This window comes from Pollicipes pollicipes, unplaced genomic scaffold (assembly GCF_011947565.3).
Source record: "Pollicipes pollicipes isolate AB1234 unplaced genomic scaffold, Ppol_2.1 Scaffold_7231;HRSCAF=8579_pilon_pilon_pilon, whole genome shotgun sequence".
In the NCBI taxonomy this organism is placed as follows: Eukaryota; Metazoa; Arthropoda; class Thecostraca; order Pollicipedomorpha; family Pollicipedidae; genus Pollicipes; species Pollicipes pollicipes.
This window is the reverse complement of record NW_023597034.1, coordinates 16,596,816-16,613,444: the sequence shown is the minus strand read 5'-3', so window position 1 is coordinate 16,613,444 and position 16,629 is coordinate 16,596,816. Positions and strand designations below refer to the sequence as shown.

At 53.1% G+C, this 16,629-nt stretch overlaps 1 protein-coding gene across 1 annotated transcript; it reads right to left on the bottom strand.

Moving 5' to 3' along the window:
• Positions 1 to 1,871: 1,871 nt before the first annotated feature.
• Positions 1,872 to 16,591, bottom strand: LOC119109782 (zinc finger MYND domain-containing protein 11). Its single transcript, XM_037233535.1, has 13 exons — positions 16,505 to 16,591; positions 11,116 to 11,258; positions 10,765 to 10,889; positions 9,726 to 9,872; positions 9,364 to 9,447; positions 8,624 to 8,755; positions 8,304 to 8,376; positions 6,775 to 6,971; positions 5,511 to 5,627; positions 4,723 to 4,942; positions 4,155 to 4,228; positions 2,239 to 2,376; positions 1,872 to 1,925 (listed from the first exon to the last, which is right to left on the bottom strand). The coding sequence occupies exons 2-13, from the start codon at positions 11,249 to 11,251 to the stop codon at positions 1,872 to 1,874; spliced, it is 1,497 nt and encodes a 498-aa protein (XP_037089430.1). The 5' UTR covers positions 11,252 to 11,258; positions 16,505 to 16,591.
• Positions 16,592 to 16,629: the final 38 nt, after the last annotated feature.

Genomic DNA, 16,629 nt, shown 5'->3' with positions numbered 1-16,629 from the left:
TACAGACAAGGGCCATTTGGCGCCACTCAGCCCTTGTTCATGTGTAGCCGATCTGAACGCGACACCATAGCGCAGGGTTTATTCTAGACGCATCTGTCCCATCCTGATGCTTCAGCAACTTTCCGCCGCCGCCGCGACCACAGACCCCGTCAGCGAGCACATGTATTACAACAACGCGCGCCTGGGCAAGATCCAGTGGTAGTGAACGCTGGCCGCTTCAGCCCAGCGACACGCCACCCCTTCCACACGTGCCGTGATAACGATGGAACAGAGTACACGCTCCGCGAACGCAGCCCTATGGACCCACAAGCCCAGCGGAGGCAGCCCTACGGACCGACAGGCCCTGAAGGATGCCCTACGGACCGACAGGCCCTGAAGGACGCCCTACGGACCGACAGGGCCTGAAGGACACCCTACGGACCGACAGGCCCCGTGAAGGACGCCCTACGGATCGACAGGCCCCGTGAAGGACGCCCTACGGATCGACAGGGCCTGAAGGACGCCCTACGGACCGGCAGGCCCTGAAGAACACCCTACGGACCGACAGGCCCTGTGAAGGACGCCCTACGGATCGACAGGACGCACCGGCACACAGCACGTCTGAACCGGTGAAGGCTGGGCGTTGGAGAAATGGGGTGATTCGAGGCCTTGCAATGGCGATTATCCGAATATTGAAACATCGTCCGAGAGACCCATACACAGGCACGTGTACGCAAATTCAGGACAGATAAGACCAACGATCGGTCACACAGAGCACACACACGTGCACAGAAAGAGCCTCTGGATAACCATCCCGTTGTGGCACACGTTCACTGGGCAACACTACGGAAATGCGTCATTGCACGACTCACAACGATTTGCTATGATTGGTGCGGTAGCAGCCTGTCCGGTCGGTCCATGCTGGGGACCTCATAGACACGGGTGCGCACACTAAAATCACTGACGCGTCCCGGCCGGTGCATAGCGTAAACACATCACACTCTAACATAACACGTCGCAAACGTCATACAATCGGCCGGCTCCGCCACGCCTGGATACCACACTCGGTCACAAATGAGCCCAAATCACTGCATGCTGCATGATCGACACGATGGTTGCACGGGGTGCAGTGTGTGGGAGGCCAAGCCGGGATTAACTCGTCATCGATGCACAGCACACATGCCGACTAGCGTGGCGCCGCGCCTGGCCACTTGCGCCGCCCTGGTGTCCGCCGCGGCCCGCCGAGCGAAAGACCGATCCAATGCCCTGGCTACGGTATTTACACGAACGCGTCGCCTCTCGCCGCAGCTGAGCGCGGCCGCTGCAACCCGTGCCCCCCGGCAGCGACAGTGGCACACGAGCCTCACTGGCACGCCGGAATCTCCCGTCACCGGACGGGCGCCGGGTGGGCCCCGCCGCCGGCACGTCCACAGGCCCAGTGACTTCTGCCTTCACAGAGGCGGCGCTGACAGGCTGGCACCCCACGATTTGCTAGAGACAATGCCCGTGCTCTGGACCGGCAGGGCCACGATCTGGCAAGCCTGTTCACTCGTAGGCTGGGGAGAGGCCGAACAAGAATGGGACAGGACAGGTAAGCACATGATACGCAGAACCCCTATGGCTAAGCTCAGTATACAGGGCCCGGCCGCCGGGTCCCGAGGCGTCTGGACTGACTGTGGCGGCGAGGCGTGACGTCGCGCGCCCGGCCAATCTCGGTCCGCAGGTCGGCACACTGTCGCCCACGGTAGCCGGTCGGCGGGTGGCTCCGTTCTCGCGGGTACGCCGCCACATGACGAGCGTCCGCAGGCGCCGCTGACGGCCGTTCGCCCGCCGCACACGGCAGCCAGGGCCCGGCACGGCCGCTCCGACCGTCTCACCCCTCCGGGCCCCGCTCACAGCGTGCGCTTACGGCGACAGACACGCTTGTGCTCCTTGTGCCAGTGGACCTGGCGGCGGCGCAGAGAGTTAACGGCCCACGCCTCTGCACGCGGGTCACGGCGACGGCGGTGCGACGTGCGATGTGCTCTGAGCAACAGCCCCGGCGTCTGTCACGTCATGCTTTACTCCGCCAATGACGATACGCCAGCCGGCGTCTGATTACGGCTGGGCTGCACGGCAAAAGAGAACAAGAAATTTAAATTTCAGGCCCCAAAGCAAGGCGGAAAGACAGAGAGTGCGAGTAAAATATAGAGCTTTTGATAAAATCAATGTTTCGGCAGATCGCTTCAAGCCGCTCGCCCCGCCTGCACGCCCACTCACCTGTTGGCACTCGGTGCTGCAGTAGGCGGTGTTCCAGCAGCAGTGGTAGATGGCCTCCTGTTCGCAATTGAAGCACCACTGCTTGCGTTTGGAGGCGGACAGCTGCTGGCGGTACTGGGTATCCAGGCTGGCCAGCTCCTGCTTGTGCGCCTGGCGCGCCCGCTCCAGCTCCTTCTCCAGCTGACGGACGCGCTCCTCGCTGACGGCCGGGCTCGGCTGCAGACAAGATACAGCGTCCTGTGACGGCGCTGCCGTCTTGGAACCACCGCTTGACCTTGGGTACCGGGTCCGCGTCGCGTCGCGTGCGTGCAGCGCTGAGAGCGAGGGTGGAGATACGACTATCCCGTTAACGTTCGCAACGAGATCCATTCAAGGCGGTCATATTGCAAGGCTGTGTTCAATCATGTTGTACGTTAGCTGCACTGTGTAACGCCATTAGTCATGCAAGCCATCTCAAACACAAACGGCGAACATTCCCGTGATGGAGACAGAACGACGTCATCAATACGGACAGCATGGTGACGCCACGCTGTGTGAACAGTGCAGCGCCCAGTGGCGGATCCACAGGGGAGATCACGGGGCTGTGCCCCCCTCCCCCCCCCCCCGCCGCTGGGCCCGAAGGGGCCTGTAATAGGCTCTAAAGAGGCCATAGCTGGCCGAGTAGGCGCAGTTTTTTTTACCCTAAAAGCAACAAATTTGGACATCTTTGAGTCTCCCAGCGACCAAGAATAGTCACAAGCGATATTGGAGAACCCACGACCAGGACAAGAATAATTATTTGCTGATTGAGGGTGGTGATTAGGGAACAGCACTAATTCATGTACACTGGTCTTAGGTTATTCCCGTTTGCTCAGGAGGCCCTGCGCTTTGGCCGGTACCTTACATGTTAACCTGTCGGGGCAGTCACGATCGTTCAGGGGCCCACCACATTGGTATTGGGTTCTTCTCGCTTGTTTATAGGTCCCTATGTTGCTAACGGGTGTCTTTTTGTTGCCCTACCCAAGCCCCGTTCGATCGCTCAGGCGCTGTCCCCATTGATCTCTGATTGTCAAAGTTTAGCGGAAGGCTAGCCGTTGACGGGGACAAAAATATTAATCGGCCGGGCGCTCTTCGCTCGCTCCGTCCAGGGGCCCTCCACATTGGTCGTGGGGTCCCATCCATTAAGTCAGAAGGATCTCACTCCGCTGCCGACAGCCCCACACGTGTTTGCAAACGTCAGCGCGTTTTGTCTGCTTGTGGGCACGGGTCCGGCCAAATTGCTGCATGTACTTAAATCCGAGATCTACACGATGCCGATTTGCCTTGACACCTCAGCCTTAGAGCTGCAGCAGTGGGACCTGCACCGATGAGTCTTTACTCGCAATTGCCGAACGTAGCTTTACGCGTCGCCGATGCCGCCTGTGGCACTCGTTATGTCTGTGCACCACGTTCTTTACATATGTTGAATGCTAGGATATTGCGTACTCCATAATGGTCAAAGCAAGAACTCTACATTAGTCATCAGCCATCAACTGACCATATCGCCTAGCCGGCTAACCAAACGAAGTCGGCTAGTGTTAAATAACCTTGAAACAAAGTCGGCGCACTTGATTTTGATGGTATCCAGCAGTCAGTTCTAGTCAATTTTGCCATATTTTTCTCCAAAATGCTTGTCCTCAAAATGACAGGATCCGCCATGATCTGGAGAACATGAGGGCATTCCATGTAAGTATATGCATTACACGCCTAGTTTTCTAGAGCTGCGCGCAGTAAGATGGGTTCTCGTATATCAAAAAGCATGCAGAAAAAATCCTAAAATTGAACGACCGGAATACAAGGATTTTTTCCTTTACGGGCTCCAAACTCTAGGAGGCTCCACAACCTTGGACCTGGACGACATCCTGATCGGGTCACTGGCGGAGCCGCCGTGGCCTTACGTGTTGCTGCTCGGTGGCGCCGGTGCGCAGGAACTTGGCCGGCGTCTGGGTGGCGACGGTGCGCGGCTGTGGCTCTTGGCACGATGACGTCACCTGGTCGTCGGGCGACGGCAGGCAGGCCGGCTGTGGAGCGCGCGCGTCCGGTCACACCACTCGCCACTGTCACATCCCGTCAGCCCGAGTGGCCGGTGCTGAGCTCAGCACGCGGCGAGGGCAGGAGGAGGAGAGAGGGGAGAGGGCAGGAGAGGAGGAGGGCGAGCGGCGAGGGTAGGAGCGGAGAATTGGCGGGCGACGAGGGCAGGAGGGGAAAATTGGCAGGGCGGCGAGAGCAGGGGTGGAGGGGAGACGGGGCGAGCGGCAAGGCGATCAGGCACACGCCAATGAATGGATGACGGTTGTGTACACCATGACCACTGACGCACAATACGTAAATACACGATATGACCGCTGGCACGACGGAAGCCGGCTGGACGGCAGCAACCAGGCAACAACGACAAGGAAAGGCTCTCCCCACCTGCTTGTCGTTCTCCACCTTCTGGACGACGATGGAGCAGTCCTTGACCTCGACCAGGCCAGTCCTCGTCCGGATCGAAGGCCCTGCGACGTCGCTTGGTCGGAGGCGGGGCGGCGCCCTCCCGCAGCGGCGAGTCGGTCGACTCTGGCTCTGACTCGAGTCCCGGCTCCGAGTCGGAGTTGAGCAGCGACGGCTGCTCCTCCACGCGGCGCAGCTGCGCCTGGTGCCGCTTCAGCTCGTCATGGGCGCGCGTCCAGGGGTTGCTTCGCTTGATCTGCCGGCGGTGGGACGGGCACGGTGTTACGGAGGAGCGCGGCGGTGCCGGTCCAGCGGAGCAAGCCGGCTTGTCGATACACTGGCGCCGACAGACGACACGTGACGCGGCGCGTAGGAAACCAAACACCGACACATCATGCATGCCTATATTGATAATAAATATAAGACCATCCGGCCAGGGTAAACTTAATGATCATCTTCGTTAAGTTGAGCATGATTGAAGACAGTTATAAGGTGGAACATAGCGCATGCACAAAAGAGAGATAAAAAAAGAGATGAGCATGAATGTATCAGTACAAGCCGAAAGGCGTGGTTTCAAACACCCGCTTTCCGTTGCTAACTTACTGTTTCTCTCATTTCTTTCAGCGGGGATCATCCAGACTATCACTTCATTTTAAAGCACGAGGGTGAGCAAATGGTCCTAAACACCACTAAGGGCGTGACCGGGAGCGCTTCTTGTCCCCTGTTCATGCAAAGGAAGAAATAGACAAACCCTGCGCTTCGGAGGCAATAAGCAATGGCAAATAGGCGATGCACAGCCTGGGACAAACAGCAGCGCGCCGCACCTGTAGCGCCTGCAGCGAGGTAGTGATGGGCCGGATCTGCCCCCGCGTCACGAACGCCCTCTCGTGAGGCTCGCCGAAAAATCGCACATCAAACATGTCGTTCTCCGTCTTCATCACCTGCGGGCACAAGTCTCGCGGCGTGAAGTGTCGGCAACGCAAAGACATGTCTCCGTCTTCATCATCTGCGGGCACAAGAGTCTCGCGGCGCGAAGTCGTGTCAGCAACGCAAAGACATGTCGTTCTCCGTCTTCATCACCTGCGGGCACAAGTCTCGCGGCGTGAAGTCGCGTCAGCAACGCAAAGACATGTCGTTCTCCGTCTTCATCACCTGCGGGCACAAGAGTCTCGCGGCGTGAAGTCGTGTCAGCAACGCAAAGACATGTCGTTCTCCGTCTTCATCACCTGCGGGCACAAGAGTCTCGCGGGGTGAAGTCGCGTCAGCAAACGCAAAGACATGTCGTTCTCCGTCTTCATCACCTGCGGGCACAAGAGTCTCGCGGCGTGAAGTCGGTGTCAGCAACGCAAAGACATGTCGTTCTCCGTCTTCATCACCTGCGGGCACAAGAGTCTCGCGGCGTGAAGTCGCGTCAGCAACGCAAAGACGAGCCGGACGAGCTTGTTTGTGCGCTGCTCGTCCGATTCCAACCGTGACTAAGCACAGACGAGCGAGCTATGCGAGAGTCAACACACGAGCAGCGGGAGGGAGCATGTTCCGTGGCTAGATCAGTTAGGGCGCCCCACCTCCCAGCCTACCCGCGCCGGATAGCTGGGTTCAAGTCGCTTCGACGCTCATCATTAGCCCCTCGCTGGATGTCCTACGGCCGGCAGCAGCAGCAGCCCAAGGTAAGATGAGGTCGGAGGGCGGGGCGGACCGTCCCGAACACTGTAGCACGTTCAACCCTCGCCACACAATTTTGTCCGTTGAGTTACAATGTACCATCGGATGGTGGGATCAGGGTTCACCAAACAAGCACTGCTTCGTGCGAACTCCGATCGCAGAAGTCAATCCAATGCACATGTTTGGACTAAATATAACAATAAAATGTGATGAACTAGTTTAGCGTTGCTCGTAAGATACACGTGAACAACGTGCATACCAAAGTAAGTCGATATCAACATCCAGTTTTCAGCTGTCAGCCCACCAGACACTGCCGTGAGCCAACTCTGCAGCGGACGCTGTGTCACCTCTGGTCCGGGGTCGCACATCTCCTGTCGCCTCTGGTCCAGGGTCGCACATCCCCCGACACCGCGCCGTGCCGCCTACCTTGGCGGGCCAGAACGGGTAGCCCTTCTGCTTGGCGAAGACGAGCTCGTGCGGCGGCCGGCAGGGCCGACAGAACCAGTTCTTGCCGGGCTTCTCGTTGGACATGCGGTAGCAATCGCGGCAGATGCGGATCTCCTGGACGTCATGCAGACAGTCCTGCAGCACCTGGCCGGCCACCGCCGCCGCCTGCGACTCCGCTGCCGGCCAAAGCCACCGACCAGCATTCCATGAGCGCCGGGGCAACAGCGAGGCCGGAAACGGACCACCGTCCTCGGCAGCGTGAGCCAAGACTGATTCAGACACAAAGCATGAACTGTAGACACTTTCGAGACTTGCAGACATTTGAAACCATCCTGCAGTAGTCAGAGCGGTTGACGCGGCTTTGCTTTGTCCCCAAGGCATAGGCAGTACGCTATACATGCAGTACATCCTGATTTCACTGCGGTTAATAACGCTTTATCGCTTGCTGGAGATCACCGCCATTGCGCAATCAATAGTGGAATCCGTGCTCCTCCATTATTTCTCAATACTGACCTGCAGTTTCTGATCAGTCAGCCCACAGAAATGAATATATATATATATATATATATATATATATATATATATATATATATATATATATATATATATGTGTGTGTGCGTGCGTGCGTGCGTGCGTGCGTGCGTGCGTGCGTGCGTGCGTGCGTGCGTGCGTGCGTGCGCGTGCGTGCGTGGTGCGTGCGTGCGTGCGTGCGTGCGTGCGTGCGTGCGTGCGTGCGTGGTGCGTGCGTGCGTGCGTGCGTGCGTGCGTGCGTGCGTGCGTGCGTGCGTGCGTGGGCGTGCGTGCGTGCGTGCGTGCGTGCGTGCGTGCGTGCGTGCGTGCGTGCGTGCGTGCGTGCGTGCGTGCGTGCGTGCGTGCGTGCGTGCGTGCGTGCGTGCGTGCGTGCGTGCGTGCGTGCGTGCGTGCGTGCGTGCGTGCGTGCGTGCGTGCGTGCGTGCGTGCGTGCGTGCGTGTGTGTGTGTGTGTGTGTGTGGGTGTGTGGTGTGTGTGGTGTGCAGTGGGGAGCACGCGGGGTGCATTTTGATTTGACATGCGGCAATAACATGACGCTCAAAGTTACTCTTCACACTGCTAGATGATTTTTGCGTTAACAACGGGCGTCGGGTGGTGGCGGTGCGTGCCCGCAGCGGTGCAGGGTGGTGGCAGTGCGTGCCCGCAGCGGCGCAGGGTGGTGGCAGTGCGCGCCCGCAGCGGCGCAGGGTGGTGGCAGTGCGTGCCCGCAGCGGCGCAGGGTGGTGGCAGTGCGTGCCCGCAGCGGTGCAGGGTGGTGGCAGTGCGTGCCCGCAGCTGATCTGTGATCAGCAGACCCGCCGCATGGCATCTGTGTTGGTTATCGTCGGAGAACGCACGTTTCGTCACGCACCTCGCGGTCAGTTATTTTCCTGGCTCATATGTCAACACAAGAAAACTGTTAGACCACAAGCTGTGAAGGCTGTTTTATGGAGCACAACCCTGTGCACCCTTACACGTGCAAGCTAACACCACGTACCTCCGTTCATGACGATAATGTTGTGCACCATCAACCGCACGTCACCTTCAAACTCCGACAGCTTGCTGTACACCTAAAGCGAGAAGGTAGGTGTTCAGTTCAAATCACAGCTTAACGCCTTTGCATACCACATTTTACCTGAAATCGCCGCCGTTGCCTAGCAAAGCGAAACACAGCATTCATCGCAGTCAGAACTCCCAGCTTGCGTTGGACGTTCTCATGCGCAATCACGCTGAACTGTTTACGAGCGACGCTGGATCTGTGAGCCGCTCCTAAGGAAGTCCCGGCCCGGGTTGGCCCCTGTCCGCGTCCATTCACACCTGTCTGTCAAGCTTGTCCTCGATGTCGAAGATCTCCAGCGGCCGGTAGAGCAGGTAGGCGGTGCGGAAGCGCTGCTCGGGGTCCGAGCTGGGGGAGAGCACGCCGGCGTCCTCCGCCGTCAGCGGCAGCATCTGACGGGGAGCGCCCGACGGCCGGTCAGACGGCGGTCTGAGCCGGGGTGGCGGCCGGCCACCGCACGCCGCAGGCCAGCCGCGGTGGCCGGCGGCGCGCGGTGACAGACAGACGCACGCGGCAGACACACCGAGGCAGGGGCTCTGCTCCCGTCGTCAGACCGGGCAGTACCAGCTGGGGGAACGCGGGCACGTGGACAGCGTGACGTCATCTGCTCAAAGAACCAGACGGGACAGGCTGGAGGCCAGATAGGAGACGTCAGAGTAGGGCAGCACATGTCGGCACTGGCTGAAAGACAATGGGACGGGTGAAATCATAGCCAGGTAACACTGTGATTCAAAGATACCCACTATTGTTTGATCAAATTGTTCAAAAAAAAAAAACAGAAAGAGAAATACACACATGAAAAATAAGAGCACTCTGGTATTTCTTGCTTGGAAGCATGCACAAAATCTAGCAACAGACATCGTGGGCGACATATTCTACGAGACGCTGGCGCGCACTTGTGAGCAGCTAACACATTGTTTAAATATTCGGTGACAGGGTCGAGGGGCTGAGCAGACCACAACACAGAAGCCTAACTAAACATTATTTCACAGGGCCTTACCCTTGCTTTAAGGCGAAGAACGGTGTACCCCAAAAGCGTGTTGAGTGTTTTCTTCTTGATATCACATTGCTCCGCTGCGGCCATCTGAAAAAGCACGTGCAGTGGCCAACCCACCGAGGGGAGCCGAAGCAGCCGAATGACTGAATGGGTAAATCGCACTGAACAATACCTGGCCGAAGAAAACGCTTCGTTACCTGGCGACCATCTGGCAACTAAAGCAAGTTTCAAGCGTTACTGCCAACCTATTAAAGCAGAAATGACCGGGCATATGGATGGGTGTACAATGTGCCGGGAGTACAGACGGGTGTTGTGTGTCCTGCCGCTCTCCAGACGTGCCGCCCTCGCCTGGGATGCCAGCTCACCTGACACTGTGGGCAGGTGAAGGGCGTCTGACGCTCGGCTTCCGTCAGACACTTGCTGTGGCGGGCGGATGGGCAGCCGGAGCAGGCCAGCAGCTCGCCGGGCTGGTGACAGCTGGCGCAGTACCAGTCGTGCTCGCTCGGCGCCGGCTACCGGAGGAGCGCCGCTCAGGCTCGGCACCGGACAAACAGGCCAGGTCGGGCCACGACCAGGCGGTTGGTCAGCTCAGGTTAGGGCTGGACAAACAGGTCACGTCGGGCCACGACCAGGCGGTTGGTCAGCTCAGGTCAGGGCAGGCCAGGACTGGACCACAGGTCACGTCAGGTTTCGACAAGGCGGCAGGTCAGCTAAGGTCAGGCAGGCCAGGACTGGACCACAGGTCACGTCAGGTTTCGACAAGGCGGCAGGTCAGCTAAGGTCAGGCAGGCCTGACCAGGTCACGTCAGGTTTCGACAAGGCGGCAGGTCAGCTAAGGTCAGGCAGGCCAGGACTGGACCACAGGTCACGTCAGGTTTCGACAAGGCGGCAGGTCAGCTAAGGTCAGGCAGGCCAGGACTGGACCACAGGTCACGTCAGGTCTCGACAAGGCGGCGGGTCAGCTAAGGTCAGGCAGGCCAGGACTGGACCACAGGTCACGTCAGGTCTCGACAAGGCGGCGGGTCAGCTAAGGTCAGGCAGGCCAGGACTAGACCACAGGTCACGTCAGGTTTCGACAAGGCGGCAGGTCTCGCCAGGAAGGTGATGGAAGTCGGTGAAATGAGTCCCAGGACTGGAATGCGAAATGCCAGTCTTTCCTCGGCGGCGATGTGCGGTAGCACCATGCCAATGACCATAACCAGGTTGATTCTCATGTGCAGAAAGACATATCCCAAACTCTACTGAGGAACACACCAGCTGCACAGTACCAACAGAAATCTGAGAGCTTTATACTACTTTCTTTTATAAACAGCCGAGTTCAAATAACACTCACACAAGTACATCTAACAAGACAAAACAAAAAGATATTACCGCTAGCGCCACCCAATGCCCAATCTGACTCACGGGTCCTTTGGGCAGTTTATACAGTTCTTGTTCTTCTCCCTTCTTCGATCCCTTGGCTCCCAGCCGTTGCACGAACCGCACCAAACCATCGTCCACCACCTTAGAAAGCTCGTCCTCGATCACATCTGCGGACGAAAACAAACGCTCTCACTCGAAAACACGAAGCTCATAACACCACCACTGGGCGCAATCAGACCACACTAGAGTTCCCATCGACAGAGGACATGGTGAGCCTCCATCTGCGCACGCAGCAGCATTCAACACTCCGCATAATCTTGGCAGCGCTGATGTTGCGCGTTGTCCTCGGCTGCCCTCCCTTGCTTCCCAGCACAACCAGAACAGCTCGCTCACCAGGTGATATGCTGTTGAAGCGCATGATATGCTTGGATACCCTCTCGAAGTTGGGCTGCTGGCGCTGGGTCATGCAGCTCTGGATGGCATCCCACACCAGGTGGACGATGGTCGGGTCCGACTTCCGCCCCGTCATCTTTCCCCTGGGAGAGGGCATAGGATAGAGCTGTCAGGATAAGCATCATGCAACATCTCTGCTAGCGCCAGGTGATCCGTATAAGCGGCAGGTGGCATGGAGCACATAGTAGTTCCTGCTAAGTTCCCAGCATTCCTGAGATGTGTCTAAGACTGTACAGCATGAAGACCAATGTCTTCACCCTCTACCAAATGGGCAGAACCTGACACCTATTACCAAATGGACAGAGTGATGAAGTCCCCAACAAATGGTGAGGCACAACCTGAAGCTGGTGCTTATCACTAGACAAGAAGACCCTGCCAGGTACCCACTTTGCAACCCAGCAAGGTAGTTTTGCATGATAAGTTGGGAGTGTGTGTGTGTGTGCGTGTGCGTGTACGTGTACGTGTACGTGTACGTGTACGTGTACGTGTACGTGTACGTGTACGTGTGCGTGTGCGTGTGCGTGTGCGTGTGCGTGTGCGTGTGCGTGTGCGTGTGCGTGTGCGTGTGCGTGCGCGTGCGTGCGTGCGTGCGTGTGGGGGGGGGGGGCGCTGAGGAAGAGCATATGGCTAGACTCGCCCCTAAAATGTAGGAAAAACAGGCACTCCCATTATTTGACCCACTTTCTTCTCAAAGTCAGGGGGTGGGCCTGAAACCTGAAACTGAATGAGACTTTACCCCTACTGGAAACCCAAGCACTTCTTACATTGTGAAATGCAATTTTTTTTGCTATCCAATAAGCAACTAGCTGCTACAGTAATGTCGTACAATGTATCTGGAAAATTGGGCATAAATATATAAGTCCTTATTGTTATTTGACATGCACAAAACTTCAGTTACTGAATTCTGCAACGATATTTTCCGCTAGGCGATTTTTGTGCATTATAAAAATGTTAAGGTAGCCCAGAGTGTCTTTATTGTAATGCGGCTGACACAATGTCCCACTTATTGCATGATTGTCAAGCAGTATGGTACATATGGGTATGTCAAATTAATTGTCAGATAAATTAGTAAAGTGCCAATTGCCTTTCCAGGATTTTTGGATGGCTGTCATGCATACAAGTTAATTATCACATTGATCAAATGATACAGTCAAGTGATATTGTTATGTGAAACTCAGGCTTTGTCTGGCCATGGTGTAAAAACAGGTTATTTGGGTTTTTCTTAAGTAGACTGCAAGCCGCTACTTAGAGGTCACTGGTTAACTGCCCATAACAATTTTAAAAAATGAAAGAATTTAGCAAACGTGGCGAGATCTCGTACACAATGGTCAAACTAAACTAGGACGACAAAAACGGGAACCGACGAAACGCGAACACCAGAATGACAGGGACATTGTTGTGGCCGTGGGAAAGGGTGAAGGAATGCGGGTGGGGGATATCAGATCAAGTTACACAACGGGAGTGTTGATAGACGAAGTGTTTTCGGAAACCTGGCATGTATGTGAGGTGGCAATGAGAGTAAGGATGATGTGTGTGATGCGATAATGATGTGTGATGCTATTGCTGTGTCCTCTGTTTTTTAGCGTTTTTTAATTTGATACAAAAATGTTGGAATGCTGATATTCATAAACGGATCGAAGAAAAACAATAAAAAAGAATACCTCATAAAAGGAAAACATGAAGGTTCACACCATATGACAAGGTTGTACATTCAGTCAATAGTTGACTGCTTCCGTCCTCCCGGAGGTTTTTTCCAGACTAACTTCCGAATAGCGCAAACCAAACATTGCTGAGCCGCACGCGATCAAAAAGCCTTGATATTATTATTACTAATCAACATTTTATTACTTGTTTAGCTTAATTATTTGTAAACCATATTTTCATATTATTAGTATTATTAGCCTTAAACAGCCTAGGTCTTGGTATCGAAACATTAGAAAAACCTCATAAGGCTGCGGACCTAGAGCAGATGAGTCAGGTCATTTCTGTCAGCGAAAGTGGTTTACAGGGGATCGCACAAAATGATGCAACAACGCCGAGTTAGACAAAGCCATCAAACTTTGGGATGCTTTCTTACACGATAAGACAACTGAAATTAGGAAGGCGACTAATTCCATCGACCATGGGTCAATTACGAAAACCAGATTAAGGCCAAACCGGATAGCTCTGCTACTGGAAAACTTGCTTTAAGCGAAAGATTTTTGCAGGCACCTTGAACTCCTGGATAACAATGACATTAAGATTTCTTCCTTTGACTTCATGAAGGCCATGGTGGTGACTGATCTCAAATGACCTCGATCACACTATTTTTGCATAGCACGCTGTATGGGGTTTGCATTTTTTCGCCGTTCGTGGCTTCAAATAAGAAAATGATCTTGAACATTTCTGGTCATTACCTTCCAATGTCAAATACGGCCAATGACCTGATTCAAATTTGACACAAGCAAGTTCACATAGAGCCCTACTTACCCTGCTAATTTTGCATCTCACATCCTCAATTTTGGAAGGCTCAGGGGCCAAATTGCCCCCCGCCCCCATCCGAGCATGTCACATTCAACCGTCCACCCGGGCGCATATCGGTTACCTGTGAAACTATTCATCTGGGACAACACAGTAAAAATACACAGGGTTGGGCCTAGAGCACCACACTGAAGGGGTTACACATCACTCAGAGATTAAAATCCAAACGATTGTCCCGTTTTCCAAGAACCCAACAGGTTTTGCAGCACTTTTACTTGAGTGGTGACCTAGCCCTCTCCCTGATTCGTTGTTTTTCATTACGCTGACTTACAGGGGGAGTTTCGGTGCGCCCCCTCCCCCGCCCCTCCCCCGTCGTTTCCAAACTCAGATTGAGCTCAGCAGAAAAAACTAGTGGATTGATCGCAACGAGATCTCGCGATTGGCAATATATTTTCTGTTGTTAGATCAATAATTTTCCCCATTCTATGCCAGGCCAAAGGTCAAACTTTTCCCAAAACCACATTTTTCAGCTTTACCTCACACATGTGTCATGCACTGAAGTGACACACAACCTGAACAGGTGTGTTCCACGATCAGTTGCGAACACAATTGTGCATAGCTTTGTGTTTTGATCAACTGTTAATATGGCACCACTAATGTAACAATATCGGCCGACCGCGCACACAGTGGCATACTCGGTTGCCACCCGCCAGACGTGCAGGCCGCGGATTATCAAACCCGAAAAACTGCTGTTGCTCTGAAACCAGGAATGCCATGGACATGTTTCTGGCATTTAAACATGTGCAATAAATGCACCATGGGCCACCAAACATTTGAGCATGATTGCACAAGATGCTGGAGAGGTGTCCTTAAAAAACCTTAGGTGTGCATTGGCCCAGCATCCCCCCAGTATCAGTTGAGTGTTAACATGGACTTCTCTTCTGCTTTGAAGGCAGAGGGAGCAAATGAGCATCAGTCTTGAATCACAGTGGTGGTTAAGTGATGCATAGGATGCATCACTGCTTGGCAATGGTGGTAATTAGCAAACATGAACTTAACAATGCAGCAATGCCCAATAACTAGCTTAAAGATATGGTAAAACCTTGACCCCCTCAGACACAGTTAACTTAACTAGTGAGTCTTTTGCAGGGTCTTAACCAGACAAATCTTAGCTAGAGATGTCTGCACATGTAAACAAATCATATAATGTGGAGGGTGATAAGACCATGCTATAAGTCAATGCAACAATGCCCAATAACTAGCTTAAACAGATGGTAAAACCTTGACACCTCAGACACAGTTCACTTAACTAGTGAGTCATTTGCAGAGTCTTGACTAGACAAATCTTAGCTAGAGATCTGTCTGCACATGTAAACAAATCATATAATGTGGAGGGTGATAAGACCATTCTATAAGTTTTCCACAAAAGTGTTGCAAAGTAGCTATAGCTCTTTTGACTAGAAATAATAGCAACTGTACTGTCATTTTCAATAAATAGTATGATGGTCATAGCAATATAGAGGGATGGTTTGTGCATTTCTGCAACTTAGAACAGTGGTTATGAGCAAGAAAAAACTTTCCATTCAAAAGAGGGGCTATGGGTACCAAAGAAACAACTGTTCCCAAATCAGCAACATCTCACTCAACTTGATGGCTTCTGGTGCAAAAGAAGTAGCATTTTAACTTATTATGACCAGGTGCTCATCAAGCCTAAAACCAAACTAGTACCTAAAAAGATGGTGGAACACTCCTGCTCACATAGCTGTATAAGCTTTTTCCTTAATAAAACTGCATCCTAGGTATCAGAAGTAAAAATCATATAAATAGTTATGTTATATTCAATATGGAGAAAGTGCTCAGTATTCACTTACTCTGACCAGACCATATTAGAGCTCCAGTCTACCTAAACAGGCTTATTGGAAAACATTGCAGGAAGATTGTCTGAATATTACTGAAAGCCCTGAGTCATTGATTTTTCAATGTTATTATATTTTGTATAAGTTTTTGATATATAATACATCATATTCACCATTTTAGCATATTTTCTTATTTTATACTTTTGTTAGTCACACATTCATCATGAAGACATGAGGGTAGCAACTATTTCCTGTTTATGTAACATCTATGTTGACATTTGCATGCCTGTATTAGATATAAAACTTTGGAATACTTCATTCATGAAAAGCCTTAAGCACATATGTTCCACACACACACACCAAGTAATCCCCATGACAATGGAAGCAAAGAACAACTTTGCTACTCCATTTCATAAACATGGCTGTATATGAATATGGAAAGCTGAGTGATAACAATGTGATAACACTTTATCTCAACCATTTACTGCAGGAGGCTTGCACTGATGCAGTAAGAATGATCAAACCCACAGGACACCGGCATCTCGATGAGTGTCACACAGGGCATGAATGTACATTTACATGAATGGACCTGATAGAAGTAGCTCCTTGGAATATATTGGCCCACTGATAATCTAAACAGGCAAAATCAGGTCTCATAATAGCTACACTCTGTCTTAACAAACTTATGCAAACACCTCAATGTGTATTGTGATCGTTCAACCCCAGTGCAACTCACACCAAAACTGGAGCTTCCACATTGCCCTCCCCAAATGAACTTTGACCCCTTCCGAAAGCCAATGCTCAATCCACCCTTCCCAACAGGACACAATTATGCAAGGCACGCATCTCGAAAAAGAGCATTCATGCCAAATTCCCGCAATCGTTTTGAGCAAATGGTGTCACGGTAGCACGGTGCCAAATAATGTAAAAGTGAACTAAGCTACAAAAGCGGGGGTAAATAATAGCTCCATCGAATTCCCAGTGTGACCCATACTGTGAGCTTTGACAAGTACCTTGTAAATTTCTTCCTTGCACAGATCCCAAGTGGTATAGATCTAGGAAGATATATAAATAAGCAGATATCCCCCGCAAATGATCGGCGTTTGGTGCACGGATATGGATGCGCGAGCCACCTGAT

Coding starts and splice junctions, on each gene's coding strand:
- LOC119109782 (XM_037233535.1), bottom strand. CDS start 11,251: ATGACGGGGCGGAAGTCGGACCCGACCATCGTCCACCTGGTGTGGGAT. Junction 10,890..11,115: donor CTTCAACAGCATATCACCTG/GTGAGCGAGCTG, acceptor TTTCGTCCGCAG/ATGTGATCGAGGACGAGCTT. Junction 9,448..9,725: donor TCACCTGCCCACAGTGTCAG/GTGAGCTGGCAT, acceptor GTGCTTTTTCAG/ATGGCCGCAGCGGAGCAATG.